We start from the raw sequence: 19,362 nt of genomic DNA, 5'->3' as shown, positions 1-19,362 counted from the left end.
TCGCCACCAACTGTACTGAACGTAAGCGCCACGGGCGTTTCTGGAGGGGTGTGCCCACTTCCCCGTTCAAGCTACAGCAAGTTTTAGCTCCGCATTTGCTACGGATCGTAGATCGAGGTAGTCGTGTGATTGACGACGGCTGAACTGGTCTCGACGAGAGCTCCAGGTGATGTGACGTTTCCGCGGCTGGCGAGTCGAACTGGTCGTAGGGCTACCTGTGGAAGTGAAGGAGAGCTCGAGAAGAAATGGGATTGAGATGGGCATCACCGTCCCCGCCTGAACCCTGAAACGTGATACGGTATCAAGCTCGCAGATTCAGTCTTCAGCATCCGGCACATGTCACCCATGATCACCGACTCGACGTCCTTATCTGACTCCACCTCCCGTTTTGCGGGGAATCCACATGGCCGGCCAGGGAGCCGTACATAGCGTTGCCACCTGGCTGGCGTTCTGGTGGCGGCGGGGGAGGAGCGCTGTGTGGCGGCTTCGGCTGCCTTGTGCTTGTCAGCTGCGTGAGACCTTCCCCATCGAGACGTGGGTGCGACTCGCTGCGGCTTGGCCGGCTTGGCAGCATCTGCATGCGACGCAGCACTTCCGCAAACGTTTTTTCTTTTTTTCTAGCCCGAATGCGGCTGGTCTCTGTCCTGGTTGGCCGCTCGTGGCCTCTGCGAACTGCAAATTGGAAAGCCCGGAAAAACAGCTCCCCCTCCCTCCCCCGGGCCGCTCACTACCTCGACCGCCCATCTCCCTCCCTGAGCCCTTCCTACTCGACAATCCCTCCCTCACTCCCCTCCCTCCAGAGTGCCTGTAGAGTACGCACCATCCTCTACTCTAGATAACGGAACGTGTCGTTTACCCCTTCCTTCATACTCACTTCTGCCGCATCTGTTTTTATTCGCTCGCACGCACTTTCGCCCTTCCTGCCCCCCATCTCTTCTACCCCACCACATCGCCCTGCACGACGACAGCCAATCCGTCCAAAAACCGCTCGTAGCACACACACAAACTTTCAACGCAAGCCCCGGTTAAGTGCGGCGTGTGGAAAGGGCTGTCTCGTGTGTGTCCTGTGTGTGTCTCGCACCGTGATTCCGGACAAGAGCCCACTTGCAGGGAACCGGATTCTGGGGAATCCATTATTATCGAAACAAAAAAACGTGAACTGATTGCGGAAACCTGGTAAGGGTGTGTGTGGAAGAGAGCAAAGTGCGGACGAGAAGAGAGGTCAGCAGTAATCGATCGGAAGAAGGAGAGAAGGCCGGTTACACCGGATGTTGATTGGGGAATCCAACAAAGTGCCTCAAGGCAAAGGTGGAGGAGCACTGGGAGGAGCCAGCCAGCAGCGTCATCGAGCGTCACAGAGACATGTAAGCCGATGCGCTACCGCTACCACTACTGTTTCCGCCCCGCGCAACCCGTCTCCATATGCTCCCCATCTGCTGCCCAGCACCACTATCTCGGAGCCTTCATCTTCCTTTGTCGTGACTGACGAGATATCTTCTTCTTCTCCTCCTTCTTCTCCTCCTTCTCCTCCTCTCTCTCATAAATCTTCCTCCATATTTCTCCCCGATATCTTTGAGCCAGATCCGTCGGTTGCAACCTCGAACGGAGACCAAGATATCACTTCCTTCTTCTACTTCTACTTCTCGTTCTCCTCCTCGCGACCCCTCGTCAGAATTGTCGTGCTTACGTTGCTTGTCCTTGGCATCGGTGTCCGCTTCTTTGACTTCGAAGGCTACAGTACAAGTGGCAGTAGTAGTGGTGGTTTTGCATACCCTCGACGCATAAGACCTCCACAACCAGAACCAACCAGTCGTTGGACAGCGCACAGGCAACCAAGAGAGATATTCAGCAGCAGCAGTGGTTGTTGTAAAGCGGTATCTACTTATCAACCACGCATTGACAACAAAGAGGACACCATGGCACCTATCGATTCGACGGCTTTGATTGCGAGGGCGGAGGCCATCTCGAAGGAGTTCGAGTATGGCGCTGACGATGTGCGAAAGGGCGTCAAGGAGTTTTTGCGGCTGATGGGTGAATACCCCTTTACTCCGCGCCTGTTGAATTCTGCGGAAGAACACGCTGACGATTGCGGGTGTCTCTAGATGTTGGTCTTCAGAACGATGGCGAGGCGATGACCATGATCCCCACATACGTCACTAGTGTCCCGAATGGAACGGAAAAGGTTTGCACCGAACGCTCAGAACGGGGCTCTGATTTCCGTGCTCATGTCGAAATCTTTTAGGGCGTCTACCTAGCGGTCGATCTCGGAGGAACGAACTTCCGTGTTTGCTCGGTCTATCTGACCGGTGACTCCAAATTCACTCTCACGCAGTCCAAAGCCGCGATCCCAAAATTGATGATGACGTCGGACTCGCACACTCTCTTCTCGTTCCTTGCCCAGCAGGTGAAGGAGTTCGTTGACGAGCACCACGGAGACCACTTCGCCGAAACCGCTGACCACCATCTTCAGCTTGGTTTCACGTTCTCTTTCCCCGTCGATCAGAGGGCCGTTAACAAGGGCTATCTCATTCGCTGGACGAAAGGTTTCGACATCGCTGATGCGATCGGAAAGGATGTTTGCGAGCTCCTCCAGAAGGAAATCGATGCTCTCGGCATACCCGTCACCGTTGCGGCTCTGGTGAACGATACCGTCGGGACTCTCATGGCGCGCTCGTACACTTCCCCGGGAAAGACTGGCACTTTGCTGGGCGCAATCTTCGGAACCGGAACGAACGGAGCGTACGTTGAGAAGCTCAGCAAGATTAGCAAGATGACGAAGCCCGATTCGGGTGTTGGAGAATACGACAAATCCACCGGTGAAATGGTGGTAAACACCGAATGGGGTTCCTTCGACAACGCGATGCAGGTTCTGCCCGACACCCTCTACGATAGACAGCTCGACAAGAATTCTGTCAACCCTGGCATCCAGATGTTCGAGAAGCGCATCTCTGGCATGTTCTTGGGTGAGATTTTGAGAAACGCGATTCTCGGTCTTCAGAAGGATGTGGGCTTGTTCTCCGCCGCTACGATCGAAGAGACTGCAGCCCTCAACACGCCCTGGAGCGTGGATACCAGTGTGCTCTCGTACATCGAAGCCGACGACTCGGAAGACCTGGCAACAGCCAAGTCCGTGCTCGAGGAGCAATTGGGTGTTTCTGCCGCACATGTGTCCACCGAAGAGGCACGTGCAGTGAAGATCCTCGTTCACGCTATCGGAAAGCGATCTGCGCGTCTCTCTGCTGTCCCCGTTGCCGCGATCCTCATCGCCACCGGAAAGGTGAAGCCGTCAGCATCGCTCGACGTCTCGATGCAGAACTTGTCTCTCTTCGAGCAGGGAATCCAGGCGATTAAGAGCGTCTTCGGCGGCCAACCACCAGTCGCCGATATTCCTGCCACTACCACCACAGTCAAGGGCGATAAGGACGCAGCAGAGACCAAAGAGGAACTGGACGTCATTGATATCGGAGTGGACGGAAGCGTCGTTGAGTTCTACCCCGGTTTCGAGAAATATCTGCGCGAGGCACTGCGCGAAGTCCCGGAAATTGGATCCGACAACGAGAAGAGAGTCAGGATGGGCGTTGCTAAGGACGGAAGCGGCGTCGGCGCTGCACTCATCGCATTGGTTGCGGCGAAGATGGCGGGTATCCCTGCTGCTTTTGCTGCGGACGAGTTGTAAACTCGATGCTCGATGCGTGGTTGGGTTTTTCCTTTGTTCCTGGCGTCATGATGATTACATGTTGATACTTCTTTTTTTTCTTTTCTTTTTTCTTTCTTTTCTTTCGGGTTTGGATTGCAAGCAGGAGGGATGGAGGGAATGGGTCCATACCCTACGGTATTACGCTTGTGGCTGAGCTGTGTTCCTTTGCTTTGCCGTGTGGTCTTCGGTCGGTCTGGACAGTGTATTCTACTTGACTTGTGCGATCGGTTGGAAGGGACAGTAACGGTGGTATATAGGGGAATATTACTTGGAACTTTTCTGGAAGAACTGCCCGCTGTGATCATCACAGTGCCTATGTGCCTATGCTTTCGCGCCATGAACTTCGCGAGGTGTATTGGGAGGATACTGGTGAGGACATCGCTGAAGTTTAGGTCTCACTACCTATGGTCACCGTAGAGGTAGTTCACCACGATCAAGTACACAGTCACTCTCGACTCTCGCGCACGCTCGGCCCTGCCTATCTGCTCAGTGCTGAAGCATGGTAATGGTAACATCTCTATATCTTAAGGTACTCCACTCGATACCCGATTGCGGGTATTTTACTCGAACTTTTCTGGAAGAACTGGCCGCTGTGATCATCGCAGTACCTACCTACCTATCTATGCTTTCGCGCCATGAACTTCGCGAGGTGTATTAGGAGGATACAAGTGGGGATACTGGTGAGGATACTGGGAGGATGCTGGTGAGGATTCTGGTGGGGACATCACTGAAGTCCTAGCCTCACCATGATCACCATGGTCACCATGGAGTACCCAGTTCACCGTGATCAAGCACACACAGTCACTCTCGACTTTCGAGTCCACGCTCGCGCCTGCTTGGGTATCTGCCGAGGCAGGTTTCCAACAGGAGGCCTATGATGCGGAATGCGCAGCAATTGCCCGAGCACTAGAAGCAGCCGTTGACAGACGCCACACCCTAGAACGAGTCACCATCTACACCGACGCACAAGCCGCGATTAGGAGGATGACTCACGATGCACCTGGCCCCGGCCAGAAGTATGCCCTCCAGGCACGGAAACACATCGCCACTCTCCGGGAAAGGGAACCTGCGATCACCATTGAGATTAGATGGTGCCCGGCACACAAAGATATGCCAGGGAATGAGAAGGCGGACGAATGGGCTAAACTGGCGGCCGACAATCCTACCGCTCGCGGGGTGGAGGGGACCCGCTACCTGCACTAGTATGGCACCCGACTTCTGCCACCGCCATCGCCTGCCTACCTGAAACGCGGTATCTCCAAAGCCAAGTGGAGGGAAGCCAAGGGATGGGCAGACAACAGGATCACTCACAAGAAGTATCGGTACAGCCGGAAATCCGGCCAGCGACCCGACCCAAATCCAGAGATGGCCACCAAGCGCCTCGCCTCGAGGTTCTACCAACTCAAGACAGGGCACTGCCTCACCGGCCAGTACCTCCAGTGGACGAAAAGCCGCCCGGACGCCCGCTGTGGCTAGTGCCGCTACAAGACACAGACTCGGGAGCACCTCTTCAAAAATTGCCCTGAATGGAAAAGTCAGCAAAAGGCACTATGGGCAAAAGTCCGGAAGCAGACAAGGAGGGAAAAGACCGCTTCAAAATCCGGGACCTCTTCGCAGATGAGCGATGCAGCAAGGCCATTCTAGAGTTCCTCTTCTCCACTGATGTGGGCAGACGGATGCCAGGGATGCCAGAGGTCATGGAGGAAGATGCAGTGAATGAGATATCCGAGTGGGAGCTCAGGGAGCGGGAGGAAAGGGAGGCGGACCTTAGGCGAGAGGAGGAGGAGGGTGCTGAGGTTGAGGAGCCGGGGTCACACCCGCTGTTCCTTCCCACACCTTCCTTCATGGCATCTGCCGATGAAGAGGCAGGAGGCGGCGACGAGGACTAGTAACTTGCGGTGGGGCAGGGGCGAGTCGAGGGAGTGGAAGTTGTCTTTTCCTAGTGTCATTTCTTTGGTGCGCTCATACATCTTCGGGACAGGCCACGGCGGGGGTAGGGAAAGCCACATTGGGCCACCTGACGAAAGTCGGGTTGGACAGTGGCGGGGAAACGGGGGCGAACGGGTGGACATTGCTATGATCTAGATAGGTCGCACGCAATCAATGAATGAACAAAAAAAAGTATCTGCCGAGGCATGGAAGGTAATGGTAACATCTCCATACCTCGAGGGAGGCCCGAGTTCGGAACATTTACGGGTATTTGATCAGAATCCAGCTCAGAGTCCAGCTCATATTTAGGCACGAGTTCAGAAGAGTCATGTTCCGAGAGTTCGGAGGAGGAAGATTCAGTACGAGTACGTACGGAAGGGCAAGAAAAGGGAGAACTTGAAACGAAGCGGAGTGGTAAGAAGAGCCCTGGGGAGGAGGAGAAGGAGCGGGTGTGGTTGAAGGTAGTAGACCCCGGCATAGAGCAGTCTTCGGGAGGCACGGGCGTGGGGAGGAGGCGGCCAATTTGGATACCGTACGGCATCTATGGTACGGCAACGATTCACAACCCAACCCGTCCAGGGCCCCGCAGGTCCGCTGGTCCGCAGGAGCAAGATCTGAGAGGCCCGGTATCAATGAGGGCATATCCACCAGACGGAGAACGCATGGGCCCACCACAGTACGGAATTCCACCGAGGACTTGCGGCCCGGTTCTTGCGCACAGGCAATCGTGATACCACCAGCTCGACATCTCTTCGTCCACGTTACCGTTGCCTTCTCGGCCATCGCCAGTCACCTCGCGGCGGCTTAAAGACGGAATGGCGGTGGGGGGGGGGGGGGGGGGGGGGGGTGGCAAGTTGCTGCTCCTGCCTCCAGCAACTTTGACTCTTTGAGGACCCTTATTATACAAGAGCCGAGTTGACGGGTACATAGAGTACATGACTATCATAAGCAAAATTATACGAGGCGGCCAGTCGCCTCCACCACGTCCTCCTCCGTGGCCAGATCCATAGGGAGGAAGCGCATCGGTCTTCGATGGGAATCATCCAATGCTGATCCTCGATGCGGTAAGTGATGCTCAAGGATTTCTCAGCTACATACCTAGTATGATAAACGGCAAACGTCTGTAATGCCATAGTTTTGGGGAAATGCGTGCAAATGTCTGCGCCGAGGTCTTCCGAGCGCGATCATTTCGCGCACATACAAAATCAAAGGCAATCATCCAAAGAAGAAGAAGAAGAAGAAGCAGGAGACCCCGCCATGGCCGCCAACGTTGATTCCCACCAGCGTTGATGCCCACCGCTATTAACCACATTCATTTGCTCCCGCCGACAGGAGTCCTCCCTCATTTCCTCCTCTCGCTGACACCTCCTCCTTCACCTCTGCCTCTCACCGACAGTTCCTCCGTTGCTCCATCACAAGGGAGTAGTGGAGGACCGTACAAAGCAGTACCCGCAGCTACCAGCCTACACCTGTCGGCTGAGGGCTGCAAATCCGAACGCTGCCTATACGGTTGTATCATGCAGGACCCTGAGACCAAGTGATTCCAGCGTATTTTCGTCTGTCTTTCACGTATTCGCTGGCATTTCGATATTTGGGTTGGCTTATGGCAGTCGATGGCACATTCATGAGGAGGGGGCGTTATTAGACACCTGTTGACCATCCGGCGGTGACCTATCCAAAAGAAATACAGTCGAAAAAACTCCAGTGCGCAGCCATTTGCCCGGATGGCTAATGTCGTCGAGGAGAGGGGTGTTTGAGTGGTGGTGGGTTTGCGTGGTGGTGGGGTCGAAACATCGAGAGAAAATATATGGCATTATAGACTTTTCCCAAAACTATGGCATTACTGACTATCGTGCCAAAAACCATGGCATTATAGACGTTTGCCGTAGTATGATAAACAAACCCAATTCGGAAGTAGGATGGAATGTTGAAACCTTTCGAATTCACAATGAGTCCTCTCAAGAGTCTTAGCACGTCACACACGTCACACACTACGAGAGTCTTGGAACGCTTCACACTAGGGTCCCACACTAAGGTGGCTCACAGACTAGGTTGTCCCACACCAAAGTCTCTCTTCCACCTCTGTTCTCATCCCAACTCTGCTCTCATCCCAGACATCCACAACCATTTTCCTGACACACAACTCCAATCCTCCTTCCACAATCCAATTCTCCTTCCACAATCCAATTCTCCTTTTACAATCCAATTCTCCTTTCACAATCCAATTTTCAGACCCAACCTTCTCCAGACAAATAAATCATCTGCATAGTAAGCCTCATTGCACTAATTCTCTTTCTTTTACATCTTCATTTTGCAAATTTCTTTGTTTTGTCATCACCCCTTCCCACCTCTTTGCATCTCCATCTTCCCCCACAGTGGTTCAACCCCACAGAGCTCCTCATCAAATCGCACTCTCCAATTCCATTGAGAAATATTTATCTGGGTCGCGGTCGCTCCGTCGGTACTATTTGCCGCGACAAGCCCGCAAGACCGAATGGCATGTCCGCAATGGGATGGCTCATCACCACTTCTCACCCCTCGCGTTCACTATTTGTCGTCGCATGCGGTGTACTAATCGACGAGTGAGTGCAGATGGTCTCGTACAAGGATACCCCCGCCAAGAAAACCCCCGCCAAGGATGTCGACGAACACGAGTCAGATTCGGAGTCGGAGTCCGACTTCGACGAAGACAACAATAACTTCAAATCTCCAGAGGGTTTGCCTGAGGCGCATTTCCATCGTCGTACGATCCAAGACCTTGTCGGCAAGTAAATAAATAGACTTTATCTGTGTGTGCAGTTGCTGATTTTTTTTTCTTTTTCGCTATACAGACATGATGGATAGTCCGAACTTGGATCTCAACCCGAGCTACCAGAGAGACCTAGTCTGGAGCCCTGAGCGTATGACGAAGTTGGTCGACTCTTTGATGACCAGCTATTACATTCCGCCATTGATCTTCAATGTGGTCGATATAATTACGGAAGACGGTTCGGCGAAGTTCCTCAGGAGGTCGGTCGATGGGAAGCAGCGACTCTCTTCCATACGTGAGTTTGTCAAGGGCAAGATCCCGTGCCATGACAGGGGCGGAAAGAAATTCTATTTCTGCGAAAACCCCGACATACCTAGCAAGACCGTTAGAAAGATCCTGCCGCAGCATGAAAAGATGAGGTTCATGCAGAAGGACCTTATATGTGTGGAGTACAGCGGGCTCGAGAAACACCAAGAAGAGGACTTGTTCTCAAGGGTACAGCTGGGAGTACCCCTTACCCCGGCAGAGAAGCTCCGTGCCAGTTCTGGACTTTGGCAGGACTTTGCAGTTGTCGTCGGAGACGAGTTTAAACAACTGGTGGACGGCGTGGTGGACGATCGTCGGGCCCGCGGTTTCCAACTGATCCTTCAAGTATTCAAACAGTTGCTGAAAGGCGACTCCAACGACCTCGATCCCAAGTACTCTGCTGGGGCCGGTGCGTTGAAGGGTTTCTGTTCGGAGACTGTCTTCTTGACAGAGGAGTTCAAGAAGAGCGCAAGGACTGTTTTCACACGCTACTTGGAAGTTTATCGGGAGTACCCCGATACGTTTAAGAACCACGGGTACAAGCATGCAACCAAGTTCTCGCCTGTGGAGTTTGTCGGCGTCGCGGTGTTGATCCACCGATTTCCGACTCGGAACACCCGTCTCCTCTCGGGAGATATTCTCGAGCTACGGAAACAGTTACGTGAGAAGAGGCAAGACCTACGGTCCAACACAGAAACCTGGAGGTCCCTGGTAGCGTCCATTTTGGACATTGAAGAACTCCGCGGAGCTGTGGTACCCAATGGTCCCAACCATATCTTCGGTTCGGCCGCGGAAGGAGCCATGAGCTTTGCCGCTGCGCCTCCCGTCGCCGGCGCGAATATATCGTCTATTGATGCCACCGGAAAGACCCCGACCGCCCCTCTCCACACCGGTAGACCTGCCAACAAGAATCAAACCAAGAACACCTCGGTCTTGATTACCGCTCCCCCACCTCCAAACGCCCGGAAACGCTCCTCCCATTATAAGCAGCAGAAGCAACAGCATGAAGGCGAGCAACTTCGCAGACAGTTGCAGCAGCAACAGCAGCAGCAACCACAGCAGCAACCACAGCAGCAACCGCAGCAGCAACAGCCGCATAAAGACGAGCGACTTCTCCAGAGACAGTTGCATCAACAACCGCAGGAGACGAGAAGTTTCCTTGCACAGGGCCATTCTCGGCCGGTAACCTACTTTGGAAGCCAGAACGGTTTTGTACCTGCGAACCAGTTCAGCTCCCGTTTTCAGGCCGTCCGCAGTGAGGGCCTGAAACGCGTCCGCCCGGATGATGGCGAGGGGGGGTTGGGAGTCACCATCAAGAAGGAGAGACTTGACTAGACTGGTTGGTTGCGTTGACGGGAGTTTCGGTGTTTTCAAAATGGGGCTTTTTTTTTTCTTCATTTTTTGTTAGAGACGAGTAGGATACCGCAGTAGCGGATTTTTTTGTTTGATTTTCACCCGGTTTTCTTCATGGCGTGTATCTTTGTTGATGTTTTTCTGATTTTCACCTGGTTTTCTTCATGGCGTGTATCTTTGTTGATGTTTTTCTGATTTTCACCTGGTTTTCTACATGACGTGTATCTCTTTCGATGTTTTTTCTTCTTTTCTTTGTTGGGCATCCTTACTTGTCTGTACTTCTGGACATTGATTGAGATGGGAGCGGCGGACTGTTCCTAATGTTGAGGGTATTTCCTTCGGTAGAGAAGGGGCCTTGATTGATACTGAGTCTTGAGTGAAGATGGTGGACTCCTTGTGTTGAAGACTGTGTGACAGAAGTGAGTGCGTTAATGAACCGACGAGCTGCGTGGAGTAGGTGTGTATATTAAGAACCTATTACTAGACAGACACCTTGCTTTGTATCTCCCGCAAGTATTGTAATTCGAGACTTGTGAAATACTGGTATGAACCTACATTGGACTCGAGGATAGGTAAGTACCCGTGAACATTGCCGTAGCTAGTCAATGATCGTATACCTAGATTGGATGGATTTAAGCTCCGTGATTTGGCCGATGCCTTAATCGCCCTGCTGCTGGGCTCGAAAGGTCCAGAGTCCAATAACCGAGTGACTCTCATAACCGCTACCGAGAACATCACATCTCTCACCCACATGCCCACCAAGATATGGGCGTCTCTGCTAAGATCGACTCGCTCGTATGTACTGCTACCCCCGTGTGACCACTATGTATGTAGCCTGTAGGTAGGTACTCCCAGCAAGCCCGCAGGAAGGAAGGGAACCATCCCAGGCCCAGTGCTGGAAGGAGATCGGAAGGAGATCGGAAGCAGTGTGTATATTGCGAACGCCTGGCGCTGGCCGTGGTATTCCATTCCATCCCGCCCCGTCTCCTGTCTCTTTCGAGTCCAGTCCGAGTCCGAGTTCGAGTTTAGTTCGAGTCCACTTCGAGTCCACTTCGAGTCCGAGTCCAGTTCGAGCCGAGCCGAGCCGTCTACTCCGCGATGTCCTCTCCTAGTCCTACTCCCTAGAAAAGGCCCGTAGGCTTTCTCCCCTCCGTGGTCGGGAGCTGAACGATACTCCACTCTACCGTGTTCGTGACTCAATTCCCTCCGTATGTACCATCTCGTACCATCTCGTGCCGTACCGCACCGTCCTGTCCTGGCCAGTGTCCCATTCCGTACCGTGCCGCCATGGAAACGTAGCTCAAGGCTCCGAAGGAAGATATACTACCAGTAGTGCAGCGTTCACCGGCACCCCTAGCCAACAGTAGGTATTAGACGGACCAGTGCCGGGTGAGGTGGGTGTACGGTGCACGGTATCCCACCTTACCACCATCTACCTACCGTACCGTTTCCGTCCCTCCTCTCCAGCTTCCGGGGCAGACAGTCATGGAGTTCCCCCTTCCTCCTTTCCCATCTTCCCCGTCTTCCCCTTCCTCTTCCGCCACGACAGCAACTACCTATATGTATGTACTCACACATGGCCCGCGAGTCCCCTCACAAGTGCCTAGGTAGTTAGCCCCCACTAAGCGTCCACAGCCTGAGCCGACCAGTGTCCGATCAGTATCCGGCCGGCCAGCCAGGGTCCGGATCGGCGTCCGGATCGGCGTTCCTCATGGCAAAGTACTGGTAGTAGGTACACCCAAACCCAGCATCCGAGCCGAATCGGCAAACGACCGACAGTCCGACCGACCGCCCATCGACTCGCGCAGTGCAGTGCAGTGCAGTGCAGTGCAGTGCAGTACAGTACAGTGCAGGCAGGCGGGATTGCATAATCGTCCCGCTCCCCTCCCCCCAGCACCAGCAGCAGCAGCAGTAGCAGCAGCAGCACCGTCAAGCCGTACCGCGACCACCTCCCCCCTCCCCCCTCCCCCGCAGCACAGCCGAATCGCATCCCCCGAGTCCCCGGCCGGCCTCCGAACCCGTCATCCGTCACCGGCGCCTTCCTCATTCCCCCGCCCGCCCCACCCAGCCCCGCGCAGTCCAATCCCGCCCAGCCGAGTCCAATCCAATCCGGCCCTGTCAAGCCCCGGCCTCGGCGCCGTCCCGTCCCGTCCGGCCACATCATCCCCCATCCCCCATCCCCCAACCCAACCCCCAACCCCTCGAACCGAAACGGGACAATGCGGCGATGATCGGCGGTATGTAAGTAGTTACTCGCGCCCAGGGAGTCAGGGAGCAGCAGTGCCCAGGAGTGCCCGAGGCGGTGTATTCTACTATATGTATCTGTCTGTCTAGGTATCCTGGCGACGAGGCGACGGGGTGTCTCTCCGCACGCACGCAAGGCGAAAAAGGCAGCAGCAGCAAGCCAGTACTAAGGGGGTAACTTGTTTACCTCCACCAATACCATTACCATACAGCACCGAAAGCTCAGCACACAAATATTCACAGATAACCCGCCCGCGCGCGTGTGTATATTGATTTTGTTTTGAAAGGAAACAAGGACACGAGGTGACAGATGGCAGATAATCAGATACCCTCCCTCAGAAACAGTACATTACAGAAACAGTACGTTCATCCATCCATCCATCCCATCTATCCATCCACATCCATACACTCGTTCTCATACATCTACCCGCACCATCACCACCACCACCACCACCACCACCACCGTCACCATCACTACTACTAGTACCACTACAACCACCACCAGCACCACCGCGTCAAGCGCATACAAAAGCCTATACATCCGGACTCACCTCACCGCTCTCTCGGGCGGGCCGGGGAGCGGACCGGAGGGCGGACTGGGGGAGTCGCTCTCTCGCTCGGGGTGTGCAGAGCTCCGGAATCCAGATTCAATCGGGAGAGAGAGAGTGGCCAACCTGATTCAACCTTCTTCTTTTGCCATTGCTTTGCCATTGCTCTGCAGTTGCTTTTTTGCTTTGCATTCGCGGAATCTTATTCGAGCTTCAAACTTCCAACTCCGATCGAGAGCTTGAGCTTGATCTTGACACATGACTAGCACCGAAAAGAAACCAGACGAAAGAAGAAAAAATACCAAAACCAAAACCCAAAGCCAAATCCGGATTTTAAAACAGGTATAGAATGTGCATGAAGCCAATTACTGAGAAGAGAGAAGAATTTCGGTGTAGAGTAGTGTAGTATAGCTCCCCCCGCGCCCTCTCGCACATCGCCTGCCCCCCAATCCACCCACCCACCCACACTCCACCCAGGTTCCGTGAAGAAAGAAGTTGTAGTTGTAGTAGTAGTAGAAGTAGTGGTGGTGGAGGGGGGGGGGGAATATGAAGAAAACGTAAGATGAAGCCATGCTGAACGTACCAGACAAAAAAAGGTACAGCAAATTCACATGCTAACGGCAGGTATATGAATCCAAGAAAAGGAAAGAAGAAGAAAGAAAAAAACAACCAGCAAAAGAAGCACCAACTCAGACATCCATCAAGTCAACCAGTACAAAGTAAACCCAATTCCTTGGACAGTAAAAAAAAAAAGAGAAGAAAAGAGAAAACATTGCAAAAAACAGAACTCCACCGTCCACCGCCATTTCTTTCGATAGCTCCAATTAAAGTTGGGCGATGCAAAACCATCCCCAGACAGAAGCCCCGCATCATGCATTGCGAAAAAGGAAAAAAAAGGAAAGGGAAACCAGTCGGTATTTCATATCCGCGAAAACGCCGGAACAGAAACCCCATTTTTGAGCCCTTAGCCACAGAAAGACTCACTGCGATGACAGGAAGGAATTTTTTTGAGTCGCAGCTCACGCTTTACTGTGTGATCATCTCGGAGGCCGGCAGTCACGCGTTCTGAGTGGGGTGACCCGGATGCTGTGGCATGTAACCACCCGCCCGAGCCTGAGCCTGAGCCTGCTGTTGTTGAATGTACTGCTGGTAGGCCTGAGCCTGAGCATGAGCTTGTGCTTGCTGCTGGGCTTGAACAGAAGCTTGAGCCTCCGGTATGTTCATGTATGGCTGTGGCACACCCGGGCCTACTGGGATCCCGACGGACCTGGCACCTCCAGGGGGCTGCTGTGGTAGCTGTGCGTGGGGAGGCTCCTCTGGAGAATCGACTCTGCACCGGACATTAGCGAGGGATGTTCACGACGCGAAAAAAATTCTTAAAAATGGATTGGATCGGTCACTCACGTGTCTTGTTCCGGAACGCCATTATCGGTGCTATGTGGTTCGGGCGCGTTCAAACAGGCCTTGGATGTGTCAATTGACGTGCACGGAAACATGTCGAACGAGCGGGACGGGAGTCGAGGAGGCATACCTGAATCAAGTTCTTTCCTTCGGCCTTCGTGACGAGCGGCTGCAGTTTCGGCGTGGTGAAAGTGTATACAAGACCGGTCTCGGAGACGACCAGCAAGAGGACTTGAGTCCCTGTGAGGACTGATAGCTCGTACGCCTATTGGGGACGGGATCAAGACACGCGTCAGTCCATCGCACACACATACACGCACCGCAAGCGCGACAACCGACAAATGGGATGTCGAGTAGCAAAGTGGTTATCAGCGGCGACGAACCTTCTTCATGATTCCAGCCTTTCTCTTTGAGAACGTTATATGCCGGCGAGACTTGTCCTGGATGAACTTAATCTCGATCTTTCGTCTTTCGCGACCAGGCTTCGAGTCTTCGTCGTCATCGTCGTCGTCGCCATTGCTGGGGCGCGGACGCTTGCGAGAGTTGTCGACAGCCGAACCTGAGACTCCGGACTGAGAATTCGGTACGCCGTTGCCGGCGACCAGACTGGACGCGGCGTCTGCGGCGGTTTCATCCTGTGGAGGGGAGTTGTTGTGTTCCGCCATTATATCTTGTTGACTTTTGCCTGGATTTGGCAATGAGATTATCAGTATGGATGAGCGAACAACGGGCGGCCGGACTGAGGGTAAGGCTCGAACGACGAGGGCGATGAAAGCGGAAGTGACTACGGTCGAAGTGAACGAAAAGGAAAAAGGGTTCTTGGTTTGGCGCCCTTTTTTTGAGGAAGCGTGAAGCGGGCAGATTGGGTAGGGGAGGCGAGGGGGGTGGGAGCGAAGCGGAGCAGGGGTCGAGAGCGGTATAGGGGGGAGGGTAGGAGGCGGGAGGGGAGAATAATTACCTTGTAGGGAGAGGTGGTTGCTTTATGTGGAAGGGGGGATGTTGTTGTTGTAAGCGTGAATTTGTTGGCGAGGGAGTATTAAGAGTTGAGGAGGAGTAGGTTTGGGGGTGGGAGGGAGAAGAAAGGGAGGAAGAGGAAAGGGATGAGCTGTTCTAGGACAGAGTTGAGTCCAGTTCAGGCAAGGGGGAATTGCGGAGAGAGGATGGTGTGGTTGCGAAAAAAGGAAAAGAGGGAAGGGTTTGGGTTGGGTTAAGTGGAGCGGCAGAGGAAAGGGAAGGGCGAATGGGGGAAAAGGTCTTGGTACGTATTTGTTCGGTGGGTGGTTGGGGGAGGGAGGGGAGGGGGGGTGGGTAAGTTGTAAGGACTGACTGGGCTGGACTGGACTGGGTGAAGTGGCCTTGCACTCTGCGGCGTGGGGGGGGGGGATGGGTGGTGGTGGCAGCGGTGGCAGCAGCAGCGGTGGTGGGTGTGCGGCGGTAGATGTTGATGGGGGAAGCAGGGCGAGCGTTAAGCGGGCCGCAGGCTGGGGGGGGGGGGGGGGGGGAGAGGAGGGACCGGTCAAAGGGAGTCGTTATATGTCTGTCCGAAGCGATAGTCCGCAAAGAGACCATTATTATCTACAGGAGGATGAAAAGAAAGAAGAAAAGAAAAAAAGAAACAAAAAAAGGAGTACTCTTCTCTGGCCGAAGAGATGAATTAATTCCACTGCCGCTGGGGAGGGTGGTGGTGATGGTGGTGGGGATGGAGGCTCAGCATGCGGCCATCCCATGAAGCAGCCAAGCTCCCGCGAATAATCCTGCGAAAAGTACCGGTCCTCAAGCGAACATCGCGAGCCCTGTCGATGCGGGAAAGCCAAACAAAGTTCGTCCGAAAAGCCGCAGCCTAAAGGGGGGGGAGGGAGGGTATGCCAATTATAATCATCGTGGGTTGCATCTGTTCTCTCATTACTACCATAGGTACTCGACCCTGATCCCGTCCAGCTCCTTCGCTGAAGAAATTATCTCGTGGGCTGCGCACGATCGATCGCCAGCCCCCCTTCTCCCCTCCCCCAGAAGGCTCCGCGACCTACGGAGCGCTACGGAGCGTCTGTTTTCTCAGCTGCATCGTCGAGCCTCGAGCCTGACGAGGGACGCCGGCGAGCAGGCAGGGCAGGGCCATGACCATCTCTCGTGCAAATCTAGAGTTATCTATCATACCTGGTATGTATCTACCGTACTGTACCGTACTGCACCGTACTCTACTGTACACACATCTGCTGCAAAACCCACGCTAGCAAGCACCGCGGGACATAGCGGTTCTCGCGGGTGAATAGTAGCGCAAGGGCTGTCTCGGTCTCGGGGTGGTTGCATGGGTTCAAAGTGATGGATAGATGTGCCCTTTGTTCGGCTTACACTTGACGGAAGTTACAACCTTGGCGAGACGGAAAGCCTTCGATGCAACTCCCCTTCACGCCGTAAGCTTTTGGGCGCGGGGTCTCCGAGTAACTTCGCGCGGGGGAGGCGAGGTGTGTCATTACCCGGCCGTTATCTGCCGAACCGGAAAGGCAAAAAAAAAGTGTGCATGTGTAAGAGAGGGAGAGTGAGAGAGAGTGAGAGAGAGTGAGAGAATGAGAATGAGAGTGAGACAGCGAGAGACAGTGAGAGAGAGAGAGCGAGAGAGAGAGAGAAAAAAAGGGAGAACATCAATCTATTTCGCATAACCACAGCCATCGCAGAACGGGAAAAAAAGGGGTGAAGCGAAATCGAGAACGTGCAGAAGGTTACCCTCCCGTCGCGATAGCCATGGGAATTCAGGGATGGGAATCTATTCCACGGTCTTTGTAGCACCGTCTCGTTGCGAACGTGCAGCGGCGGTCGCGGCGAGCGACCTCGTTCCCGCCTCGTTGAGCGGAGCGGGCGACGGAAAAGGGACGGATGGACGAAGAGAGGCAAAGCGGAAAAGAAGGGTCTCTTCTTTTTTTTTCCTCCTGAAAACGGCGCTGATGACTACTGCCGCATGCACGGCGGGGGCGGCCAAGAAGCTCGGTAGTCTCCATTTCGGCGGGCTAGAGTGTTGCACCCTGGCCCGGCAGGTGTCTGGCTGGGCCAGTGAGAAAAAGGAAAGGAGAGAGGGGGGGGGGACGGGAGACGAGCGAGCCATGGCCACTGGCTGGCCTGCCTCCCTCGACTCCTCGAGCGCCCGGACCCACACCTCCTCCCTTCGCGGTTTAACTCAGCCTGCTGTTCGATGGAGTAGATAACTATACTCTAGTAACTGTATGCACTCTAGTTCTCTCGAGTAGAGTAACCACTCTATTACCCACACTCTACCTAGGTCGTTAGGTAGCATAGGTAGTAGAGCGGGCAAGGCTCCTATCTCCGGCACTCACAGCGCTCCCCAGCCGACTCGTTTAAGGCTCCGTGACAGATGGATGGATGGGAGCCAAGTTCTACGTAATACACACCCGCACCGTAGGCCCGTAGGTATGATACGATCATCTCGAGATCTACCCGCTGCCTCAGTTGTTGCAGTTCCGACCCCGGCCACCCAACGCATTTCGATTCGAACGGACAGCTCGAGCGTTTGCAGCAACCGAGACAACGCACGACAATACCGGGCGGCGCAGGCGGGCACGCAGACAGGCACGCAGGTAGGTAGCCGGGCGGGCGAGATCTGTGGACTCTGGAGTAAGGTGGTCAAGAGAATCAGTAGAATAATAGTAGAGCGCAGTTGAGTACAAAGATAGGCTGCATATGCACTTACTCTGCTCCACTCCACTTGTTGCGTGCATAGCCAACAAAGCAGAGCACAGCACTGCTTCAATGCGCGATAGTTACTCTAGGTGTGTAGGTCGGCTGCGATACATATCGCTGCCCTCCCCCGTCCCCCCGCCCCGTCCCCGTTCATCGTCCATCGTCCATCGATGCCACCCCACCCGCCATCCCACCCGCCATCCCATCCCATCCATCCCTTCCCATCCATTTCTCATCCGATCAGGCCTTATCAAGAATCAAGAAAAGGAGGCCAGCCGCCAGCGTTGGAGCTGGCAGGTCCGAGTGCAGCGTACCTACTCTAACTAACCAACAGCAAAGCACGTGACGATGATCATGTCGCCGGATTAGTTCCGGTGGGGTATGCGGCTATTCCGGCTTGGGTGTCTCAGCCTAATGCTTCTTCTTGTTCTGCTTCAGCACCGAGCCGGTTAGTTAGCCCCCACATGTTGAGAGTACATAACTACAACACGGCTCGTGCCTTGCTATCTATCCCAGGACAAGCAAGCCAGCTGCGGAATCGTTATCGTTCTGCCGCTTGTGGGAACTTGGAACTCGGAATTGGGCTGTCTTTCGTAAGCTTAGGCACGTGATGGAGCCGATAGTTCGAAGAACTTGAGTGAAGAGTTATGTAGAAACACGTCAAATCTCATTCGAGTACTCTAGATACCTAAATCCTGATCAGAAACAACTAGCTTCTGGAGCAGAAGTCCAAGCTCCGAGCGTGCACGAGTTTTGCAGCGCCGCAACTTTGAGGGTATGTACAATGCCTAACAAGGCCATCTCAATCCCAAAGTGGCCGGCCAGCAAAGCTTAACGCTTTCGATCGACAACGGGTTCTTAACCTTCCTTGGTTGCCTCACAGCAACGGTGTGGACGGGAGGGGGGTTCACAGCTTGCTGCACGTGACGGTCCGGTCCGGTGAAATGTATTATGTATCGGCGTGGATCTGTCTACCTAGGTTGAGTTGGGAGACGAAGAGCTACTCTATGTAGCTTCGCCGGTCTGGAGGTTTCCATCTGATTCATCTGATTACTCAAAGCCAAGACGCATACCGTCCTTGTATGTAGAGTAAGTGTGCAAAATAGACTTCATATCCCAACAAGAAGCAGGCCAGGAAGGATCGCACTATTCGGAGGTCTGTCCGAGCGTGATCGTGTACTCTAGGCACTCTATATAGGAGTTTGGTCGACGAAACAACGAAGACGATTGAGGCGATGCATTGGTTCAATTCTTCAAGACGGTAGGTATGGTGATTTGAACCTTGAGTACCCACTCTACCTAAGCAGTTGGAGCATTATCGTCCAATGACTATCCAAGCCAGCCCTCTGCATCTCCGGGCATGATGGCGGTTTATGTACCTATACCTTGTCCTATTTCTGCTTCCCACGACCACTCCCCCGCGCCGGCCCGGTGCATACATAGCG

The 19,362-nt window shown here is 54.0% G+C and overlaps 3 protein-coding genes across 3 annotated transcripts; 2 read left to right on the top strand and 1 right to left on the bottom strand.

Annotated features, from left to right (window-relative positions):
• Positions 1-1,916: 1,916 nt before the first annotated feature.
• Positions 1,917-3,676, top strand: BZA05DRAFT_341948 (uncharacterized protein; the record flags this gene model as incomplete). The annotated part of the gene is made up of 4 exons (XM_051481015.1): positions 1,917-2,031; positions 2,103-2,182; positions 2,243-3,301; positions 3,422-3,676. 4 exons carry the CDS (start codon positions 1,917-1,919, stop codon positions 3,674-3,676), a joined length of 1,509 nt encoding a protein of 502 aa, XP_051336815.1.
• Positions 3,677-7,817: 4,141 nt separating this feature from the next.
• BZA05DRAFT_438374 (uncharacterized protein) lies at positions 7,818-10,491 on the top strand. Its single transcript, XM_051486495.1, has 3 exons — positions 7,818-8,123; positions 8,219-8,390; positions 8,458-10,491. Exons 1-3 carry the CDS (start codon positions 8,121-8,123, stop codon positions 10,014-10,016), a joined length of 1,734 nt encoding a protein of 577 aa, XP_051336814.1. The 5' UTR covers positions 7,818-8,120; the 3' UTR covers positions 10,017-10,491.
• Positions 10,492-13,640: 3,149 nt separating this feature from the next.
• On the bottom strand, positions 13,641-15,145 carry BZA05DRAFT_140835 (uncharacterized protein). Its single transcript, XM_051478892.1, has 4 exons — positions 14,611-15,145; positions 14,358-14,492; positions 14,231-14,289; positions 13,641-14,156 (listed from the first exon to the last, which is right to left on the bottom strand). The coding sequence occupies exons 1-4, from the start codon at positions 14,890-14,892 to the stop codon at positions 13,883-13,885; spliced, it is 750 nt and encodes a 249-aa protein (XP_051336813.1). The 5' UTR covers positions 14,893-15,145; the 3' UTR covers positions 13,641-13,882.
• Between the last annotated feature and the right edge of the window lie 4,217 nt (positions 15,146-19,362).

The sequence above is a fragment of the Tricharina praecox genome (assembly GCF_024521635.1).
Source record: "Tricharina praecox strain CBS 144465 chromosome Unknown BZA05scaffold_24, whole genome shotgun sequence".
NCBI classification, from domain to species: domain Eukaryota; kingdom Fungi; phylum Ascomycota; class Pezizomycetes; order Pezizales; family Pyronemataceae; genus Tricharina; species Tricharina praecox.
The sequence above is the reverse complement of the archived record's forward strand: the minus strand, read 5'-3'. Positions and strand labels throughout refer to the sequence as shown.

Bases quoted from the DNA above. Each gene is read 5' to 3' on its own strand.
- BZA05DRAFT_140835 (XM_051478892.1), bottom strand. From the start codon at position 14,892: ATGGCGGAACACAACAACTCCCCTCCACAGGATGAAACCGCCGCAGAC. The intron at 14,493-14,610 runs GTTCGTCGCCGC...CGTCCCCAATAG, and splicing joins AGGCTGGAATCATGAAGAAG to GCGTACGAGCTATCAGTCCT. The intron at 14,157-14,230 runs GTGAGTGACCGA...TGTCCGGTGCAG, and splicing joins GGCGTTCCGGAACAAGACAC to AGTCGATTCTCCAGAGGAGC.
- BZA05DRAFT_438374 (XM_051486495.1), top strand. The intron at 8,391-8,457 runs GCAAGTAAATAA...TTCGCTATACAG, and splicing joins TACGATCCAAGACCTTGTCG to ACATGATGGATAGTCCGAAC.